The 9621-nt window shown below is 40.8% G+C and overlaps 1 protein-coding gene across 1 annotated transcript in view; it reads right to left on the minus strand.

The window, feature by feature from the left end:
• Positions 1–9261, minus strand: part of Tacr1 (tachykinin receptor 1) — a 158560-nt gene extending 149299 nt beyond the window's left edge. The window contains exon 1 of the mRNA XM_027943823.2: positions 8873–9261. Coding sequence (XP_027799624.1) covers positions 8873–9261 — 389 coding nt within the window. The remainder of the gene's footprint in view (positions 1–8872) is intronic.
• Positions 9262–9621: the final 360 nt, after the last annotated feature.

Raw genomic sequence — 9621 nt, forward strand, 5'->3', positions numbered from 1 at the left:
AGGCAAGAAGCACAGGTGATGGGTCCCTGCACTGGTTCTGCTGTGCGCTAGCTGGGCTGGAGCAGGACCTACAGTATCTAAATGATGGGGTGAGTGTGCATCCCCACAAAAAGATGGCAAGAATGCTGAAAAGCATTTAGCAAGGGATTTGCTGGGTCAATCAGGAGTATTTTAAACTACAATTTAGTGGGTAAGGATCTATAAATGCTTCACCCTATAGTAAGAATCTATAAAGGATCTATAATGGCACCCTATTGCTATTATACTTGATGTAGAAGGAGTCCAGGAGGACTCTAAGACAGGAATGAGATTGTCTAATCAATACAGTGGTGTGTCAGGGTTTATTAGTGAACATAATGCTCATTCCTATTAACTCATTTCTTATTGGGGGTCAGTCAATAAACTGGAGGTTTTGAAATACTTTTCTCTCTTTCCTTGAAACAATATTCTACAAGGTAAATTTTATTGTATTCATTTTATCAGATGAGGGAATTGAAGTCCAGAAAGATCAAGTACCTTGCCTATGTTTGCCCTGCTAGCACATGGTAGAACTAGTGCTGGAACCCATGCTGAGGCTCAGGCCTCAGGGACATGACGGAAGTACCTCTTCATCCCTGGGGTTCCTTTTCCACAGTGCCTCCTGTTTCCCCTTGCACTGAGGTGGGACGCAGCTGCTCTAGGGGGTTTGAATTTGGGGCAGTATAAGCCAGTGCCTAATCTGTCCCCTACTCTGTGACTTTCTTGGGCCACTGTATGCTGGAATTTTCCTGGGTCAATGGAGAAGGCATTCAGACAACTACTGTGGACAGAGGACTTGAAAGGCTGGTTGGAGTGTAGTTTTCTATTTGTCTTACCTCAAGGCCAAGTAAAGAAGAGAGTGTACATCTTGTTTTTAGTGGGAAGAATTGGAGAAAAAGCCAGGGGGGTTAGGACCAGGGAAAGTTCCATAAATTGTCTAGTCATCCCTAGTATGTGTGGAGAAATTAGCAGAATGGTAAAAATGATCAACACCTCCTCCAACACCTCCTCTTAATCAAAAGTGTCCTATGTTGTTGTACAACTCTATAGTAACCAATATTTGCCCATATTTTTCTTTTGCTTGAACACAAAACTTTATGGATGGGTTTAGGATCTGTTCCATGTGTTGGGTCTAGTGTTCAGATTTTGTTGTGTGCAAGAGGGAGGCATAGTCAGTTTGTCCAGTCAGTTTACACATTTAAAAAGTTCTCACTTTGTGCCAGGCACTTGTGTAAATGCTGTGAACAGGAAACCAGATAAAGCACCTTGGTTTTCATGCAGCTTAGTCTAGTGGGCAGAGAGGTGTGCTAGACTAGCACATTATAGACCCTTACAACACCTTTGGATAAAGGCTAAGGGAATAGATAAAAAGGAACCTTGTTTAGACTTGTAGGTCAAGATAAGCTTCTTAATGGAGGTGGCTCCTGAGCCAAGCCTCAGAGGACAACAAGGCTACCAAGGAGGATTCTCGTCCTGCAGCAGGTGGTGCTGGGCAGGGTCATGGTGATAAGGTAAGGCTACATTCTAGTCACTTGTTCTTCAGAGGACCATTAACAAGTGGGGATAACTTATACAGACCAGTGAGGATAGAAAGATGAAGGAACCCAGGACTGCTAACCAGGGATGGGGAAGATTTGGGATGGATGTTTTGGAGTGGCTGTCACATGGAAGAGAGAGTAGATGTAGAAACAGGCCAAAACCAGAGAGGCAGATTTCAGCTCAACAAAAGGAAGAAATTTATAATGCTATACAATTGATTGAATTAATGTGTGGGGCAAATTGAGTGAAATATTCAAGCAGAATTTGAAACTCTTTACCATGACTCTATCTGGAAGGTTGTGGGGTTGAATTTATATCTGGGTAAAAAATTGTCAAAAAGGTCTCTTATGTCCTATCTGGTATAGTTAGATCCTTCCATCACTTTTATGCTTTCAGCGACAGCTTTCATTAGATACAATATGATTCAAAAGCCCCCGTGAACAGGATTATGTAGGGAGGTATATAAGGCACATAAAAGCAAATTGCCTGTGTCTTCAAGCTGTGAGGGGTGGAGAGTTGGAGGACAATGATAAAAGAAATTGTTTCTAATAGTCTTTCCAAGAGAGAAAAAGAATCCCCCTTGGCATCATGAGGATTAGATGAGACAATGGGTTGGAAAGCATACAAATAGAAGATATCATTATCAATTTTATTAATATGAAATCTCCATTCTACTTTTCAAGTGACATATTAATAAATCATTATGAGCATTCCCAATCCAGTGTTCTTAAGTTAATTAAAAAATAACACTCCACACTCTTTTCTCTGTACCTTGCTGCGCCTTCTCCCCCTCCTCCTCTTCTTTTCCAACTCCTTCTCTTTCCTCTTGCTCTACTTCGTCTTCCCCTCCCCACCCCTCCTTCTCCTACTTTTACCAGTAAGTCTCTCCTGTCTTCTCAAGGATATTCTTTACTCTGTTTCCAAGCTCCCTCAGCATGGCATTGATTCTACTGGGTTATTTGATGTTTGTGTCTTTGTCAATCCCCCAGGGGAAATACAGTGTCTTCCTGCCTCAGCATCTGGCACATAGTAGGTGGTCAATGATGATTTGATGAATGAGAAAGAGGCCATTCTCCTTGCTGCCATCCAAGTTTATTCCCTTGACCATACCCTGCAGACACTGTCTCTTACAGGTCACCAATGTTCTCTAATTGACAAATCAAACGTCCTCACTGTCGTTGGGTTCAATGACACAAATGAACAGAGTCAGTCACAAGTTGAGTCTCTTAACCTTTGTCACTCCACTCATTCTAATTTCTCTACTCCCTCTCTTCTTCTTCTTTTTTCCATCCTAGTTTCTGGTAGGATGCTCCTGTGAATCTTGAGACTGTTCTATGGAGGCATGTATATAGACAGAAGACATAGCTCATCTGGAAAACTCCTAAATCTACATTTTGATTCATGACTTCTTATTCTCTAACCCCACCTCTCACGTTGCTTTTTGGGCATTTCCAATGAATCATTATATTTTCTCATCAAATCCAATAACTGTAATCACTTTCTTCCCACCAAGTCCTCCATTCATCCCCTGACTCACATGTGAGTTAATTCAGATGAATCAGTCTGTCATTCTCCCCCAAACACCTTGCAACATTTGACCTCCATGCTTTTGTCATACACTGTCTTGTACTTGGAATTTCACTTTTTCAAAAAATCATTCCCTTGTGGGGCATGGTGGTACACACTTGTAATCCCGGTGACTCAGGAGGCTGAGGCAGGAGGATTGTAGGTTCAAAATCAGCTTCAGCAACTTAGCAAGGCTCTGAACAACTTAGCAAGACCCTGATTCAAAATAAAAAATAAAAAGGGCAGGGGATGTGGCTCAGTGATTAAGTGCACTAGGGTTCAATCCCTGGTACAAAAAAAAATCATCCTCTCTAAAATTCATATCTATACATCAAGGCTCAACTCAATTGCCACTTTTTGCAGTCATCCTTGATCTTTCACCATTGATGACCATGAACTCTCTCCTCTCCTGTAGAATTATTTGTGCAACTGATATTAGACACATCACTTGGTGTATTTTCTAGTGGTTACCTCTAAATCACTCTTATTTGATTTAATATGTAGCAGGAGCCCTTTGAGGGAAGACACAAAGCCCTGAGTCTGGAAAATCACCTAATCTTGGGGCGTCATCCCTCAATGGATTCAACATCTTTCCTAAGTTTGAGTGTTTCTCCCTCATGATCTTCATTCTACCATTTTCTAATTCAGCGACAATAATAGTAACAAATGTATATACTTTTATTTATTCTTCCCCAGTATAACCTATATTTCTGCCAGATTAAAAGCAAAAACAAAACACATACCAGCAACAAGAAGAAGAAAAAGAAGAAAAAAAAATCCCCAAACACAACAAAACAGTATTGATTGTTCAGGACAGTGGAGACTCTCATGAGTCGGGAGAGGATGCACAAGTGTGGAGAGGCAGCTGCAATAGAGCACTGAGCGTCTCAAGGAGAGGTCTGGAAGCCTAAATATCCACTGGAGATGTAACAGACTCAAGTTTGAGCCCCAACAACAATAGTTGGATTCACATCAACAATAATATTTGCAGTTCCTGATTTGAAAAAATAGGACCAGTTGTGATTGTTGAGCTTCTAATTAATGGCTATTCTCAGCATCCCAGAGATTCTTGGCCCTGGGTTTCCAGGTCCATTTAAATTATTGCAAAGGATCCTGGAATCTAAGTCCTGCTTCTGGGAGAAGTGGGAAAGCCTGAAGGACTGCTTGCCCTTAGATAGACGGTGGCTTCCACATCCAACCATTAAGGTAAGATTTGAGGACAGACTGCAGGTCTAGTAGAGACCAGGGAAGATGGGCATAAGATGGACACCAGAGATCAGTGGGCAGAGTTTCTGTCGTGTGTGTTGTGTGTGTGTGTGTGCATGCGCGCGCTAGGTTCCTCTTTTACTCTTTCAGAGAGCTCATTAGCTCTTTTATTTTCAATAGTCATCCCTACCTGGGTAACTATACTTCTGGTCCTGATCATATCTCATATTATCCAGAGACAATTCCCATTGGGATTTTTCCTTTCACTCAAATACAACATATCTAGAACCAGTTTGAGTAGTGAACAACTGTGGTGCTTCATCTCTCTGAGATCATACCTGCCCCTGCCATGTATTAGGAGCTGTGATACTAGACCACTGCTGTTTGGCGTCCCCTGTTACTGCATGTGTGATTCCTAGTTAGGTTCCCGGTCTGTTGCCTTTTCATCTGCTCCTACAGGGTTAGGAATAGGTTCTCCTGGTCTCTCCTCAGAGTCTGCTCCTCCTATAGAACAGGACACCATCACCAGCCCATATAAAATAAGGGCATGACCTCTCAATATCCCCCATCTTCAAATTTCATGAAGCACCATACATACCTTTTAGTTTTCATAGTAGAAAAGAATTTTCAAATTCTAAGTGTGAGGAATTGCAACATTTCAAATGAAAAACTTCCTGGTGTTTGCTTATTCAACTACATTTATCTCTGAAAGACTTATTTTATTCTAGGTAATCAATGACTTCAAAAAATAATTATACCTTCTTAACCAGATCTCCCCTTATCCTTCCCCCAGTCTCTGTCCATTCAGGAAAGACTTCAAGGAACATTTAAGTTAGTACTGCAATCTGCAACTGAATTTTGTCACATCTGGGTTCTAGAAGGAAACACGGCAAATTCTGATAGAACAGTTGTTCCGAACAATTCTACTTCAAGGAGTTTATTCCAAGGAAAGAAACAGAGATTCTCTCAAAGGCTTATGTTCAGAATATTCATTTCAGTTACTTGTAATAATGAAAAAGTAAAAAATCTACATGGATAGTTAAATAAATGATTTTAGTCATGTAATATAATGCATCCATTAAATATCCCATTTTAAAAACATTTTTTATGACATGGAAAACTCCTATGCTTTAATATCAAGGAAAAACAATAACAACCACAAAAGCCCCCTGGCCATAAAAAGCCCCCTCATCAGCTATTGAAATTGTTTTCATTATGATCTAAAATTTACTCTTAAAAATATGAATGACTGTCAATGCCAGAAACAACACAGATAAAAAGTAATTATAAGCCAGTAATCCAGAATTTTAACTGGTTAACTATCACCAGTGGGATTTTAAAGTGATTTCTATATTTTGGTTACAATATAACTTGTTTCCCAAATGTTCTAGAAATGTGTAATTTATTCATTCATTAATATATTCAATAAACATTCAAGTGACTGTTAGGTGTCAAGCATTCTGCTTTGTGCCAGAGAGATTCAAATGTACAAGACAGAACAGATGTGTTCTTTGCTCTGCCCAGAGTTTACAATCCTGTAAAAATAGGATAGTTTTCTTTAAAAAAAAATATTTCATTTGATCCAGTAATTCCACCTCTGGGACTCTATCCTAAGGAAATTGTCAAGACAGCAAATTAATCAGGAGGGTGATACAGGAGGATCACAAGTTTATGACCAGGTTTAGAGAAACCCTGTCTCAAAATATAAACTAGAAAGAACTGGGGATTTAGCTCAGTGGTAGAACACTCCTGGTTTCAATCCCCATTACTGGGATAAAAAAGCAAAGCAAAGTTTTCATATAGATGTATCCATTACAGCATTAGTCATAATAGAAAAAAACCAGAAATCACCTAAATACAGTAGGGGAATGGCAAAATCAATAATAGTGCATTCATATAATGAAGCAATACTAAGTTATTATTATGTTTCTAAAGATTGTAATAACATGGGCAAAGTTACCAATGTTTTCCACCAGTATCTATGGGAAAACGTAAGCTACAAAATTATATAGACTCTGACCTCAATTATGTAGTGTAATATTTATAAAAGAGAAAAAAATCAAATGTTAACAGGTGTTATTTTTGGATGGTGTGGTAATGGCTGATTTGAATTTCTGTGTCTATGCTCTCCATAATTCCTGAGTGTTTTGCAATGAAAAAGGTTTAATTTTACCATCAGAAAAACCATGCTGTTATTTTTAAAGATTTGATTCCAAGGTTGTCCATTGAAAATTCAAAGAACACACAAAAAGGTAATTTAACATTTCCTGCAAGTCTGCATTTCCATGTTGGAAAAAGGAGAGAGAATTCATAGAGAGCTTAAGGCCCCTTTCCAATTCTACAACTTTCCCGGGGGAGAATGGATGCCCATGCATGCAAGAGACACATTTACCAGGGGGCCTAAGGGGATGAATTCACTGTGTGCTCATGAAGCTGAGCAAGGAAAACTAGAAGGAACACTTGAGGTACATGAAGACAGAGAGCTGAACCCCCAAACCTAACTCCAATTTGAACTCTAACCCTGAGTCATGGCTGCACATTAGAAACACAGGACATTTCTTGTTGCTGTCATTTCCCATAACTCTGGCATCTGAGACCCTTTGATCACATAGAGCAGGTGTCACAAAGGGTCAAGGTCCTGCTGTGGTTTACCTAGAGAAAAACAATAGTGAAAATATGTCTCCTTGTCCAATTCACTGTGAGGGTCCTGGTCCTCATTTCTACCCCTAATCTTCTAAATTCCAGAGGAAAGAGTAGAGCTGTGAAGTATGTTCCTGTGTTAGCCAAAGGGAGAGAGCTGTCTGCTGTGCTCCATCAGCTGCGGAATGCCCTAGCTCACATTGACTGACAGGTCTGCAGGGCTTAGGCAAGGCCCTAGCACAGAAAACAACAACAACAAACAAAACACTACCTTACCCTCTAATTTAGGAATCAAGAAAGTGTATGTAAGGCAAAATGACATCATGTTTCATTGCACTGATAAATGGTTCTGTATCATGCACTGAATTTTTTTTTTTAAGTTTTTAAAAGCTACTGTAAAGGAGCTAGTCAATACAGAAGGACTTACAGGTGTATCCCACTTCCAGCAAACTGAATATCTGAAAACCAGAATAGCATAAAAGAGTACCACTACCACTTTTAAAAAAAAACTGATTTACCTTCTACCTTTAAAATATAAATGGATTCACTACAACTTGCTTAACGCACAACATATCAAGCACAATAAGAGTTGCACAAAGGGAAGTGTATATGGAATTCACAAGTTAACATTTGGATACCACCTTACAGGATAAAAATACAGATTTTTCTGATTAAAAAATGAAAGAGACTTTAAATCAACTGCAAATCATAAACAATCTTTATGTAAAAGGGGTTAATAGTTTTGAGTTTTAAAAAAGTTTTCTTGTAGCTCCTTCTCTGGATTTTTTACATTCATTTATCTCAGCAGGTACACCAAAAGAATCCATTTTAAAATCACCGTGCAGGTGTTTTAAACATGCTTCCACATCCAGGGAAGCATTTGACACCTGTGTCCATACACACACACACACACACACACACACACACACACATTAGAGACCTGGGACACCTACAAAAAAGTCAATACCAATAAAGCTGTGCCCTAACAGTTACTTATCCATCATGCCCCCTCAAGAGCCATTCATTCTAGAACACCAGCCTGTCTTTGAAAATGCCAATGTTTTCACTTTCCATCAGCTTCCGAAACCCTAATTTGTTAATTATAGGGAATGAAGGGCTCTCACTTGTTTGGCCAAGCATATTTTCTGTGGATGCAGACAGGCTAGAAACATTGACTTTCCATAGCAAGAGGAATTTAGGAATTGTCTGGGTAAGCTTCCTGATCCTTAGGAACTGTACTGTTCTCATTCTTGAATGAGAACTCGTCGGGGCACAGAGGAAGCTGAATTAGAATCTGGAGTGTTTTATGGTTTGTATGAAATGCTCTTCACATTCAAATAATAACTGGAGAGTTGAGATGGGAACTGAAAGTCCCTGAATCGTCAGGAAAAAATGAAAAATGAGAAAATTTGCCGAGGTGTGCTTAAAACACAACACAACATGAAGCTGCTTAACAGAAGAGCAGGCCTGGAGGAATTTACAAAGCTCCCTTCAGGGGCTAGTTCCTTGACCAAGCCCTGGGAATGCCCCTCAGGCTTTAAGGAGAGAAGGAATATATGGAAAACAAAACAAAACAAAACAAAACAGGAGTGGAAATGAAAGTGTCAGGGAGATGAATGAATGAAGTAAGGAAAGTTATATTAAGAAAATGGGAGTGTGTGTTGAAAGCAAGGGAGACTGGTAATGGGTGATAAAAAAAAGGTGAGGTAGGGGGAGAAAGATGAAATAGAAAAATAAGATAAAGGTCTCCATCCACCATTGACTCAACTGACAGCCAGTAAAAGCCCCAGGGCATGGGTGGCTCATCTTCCCCTTGGACCATATATGACCCAGCCCCCAAACTCCAGAGCAATGCAGTGGTCCACTCTGGACACTTTCTCACTTCCGCAAAGGGCAAGCTCACCTATCAAAAGCCACAGCCGTCATGGAATAGATACTGGCGAAGACAGCAGCGATGGGGAAGAAGTTGTGGAACTTGCAGTAAAACAAGCCGTAGTACCACTCGTTGTGGACAGCGTAGGTGAAATTCACCACTGTATTGAACGCAGCCATGGAGGCCTCCGCGAAGGCCAGGTTCACCAAGAAATAGTTAGTAACTGTCCTCATTCTCTTGTGGGCCAAGATGATCCACATCACTACCACATTGCCCACCACGGAGGTCACCACGATGACCGTGTAGGCAGCTGCCCAAAGGACAATCTGCCAAGCCGGCTGCACAAACTGGTTGGGTTCCGAGGTGTTGGTGGAGATGTTTGGGAAGAGGTCTGAGTCCACAGGGAGGACATTATCCATTGTGCAGCTAGGCAGCAAAGACCTCCCTTCTGTACACCGGGGCTCTCTTTGCAGCGGGGTCCTGTAGCAGGCTCCTGAGGCTCAGGGCCCTGCTTAAGTCAGGCAGGAGGGAGGAAGTCTCTTTCTGGGCAGAACTCTCCTTATAAGCAGGAGACTTGGCGCTCAGAGAATAAATGCTAGCTTTACCTTCTGCCTGCCCCTTGTGGCTCTGAATTCCTCCACTTTCAAGCTTCAGGAAGCATTTGAGTTCCGAATCTGAAGTCAGCGTCTCTTCTGCGTCAAACTGAAAGGGGAAAAGCAATTCCACCGGTTACCGTTCTAGGAAAGAAGAGAACCCCGCCTTTTTTGCACCTGCTGCTA

This window comes from Marmota flaviventris, chromosome 14, assembly GCF_047511675.1.
Source record: "Marmota flaviventris isolate mMarFla1 chromosome 14, mMarFla1.hap1, whole genome shotgun sequence".
Taxonomy (NCBI): Eukaryota; Metazoa; Chordata; class Mammalia; order Rodentia; family Sciuridae; genus Marmota; species Marmota flaviventris.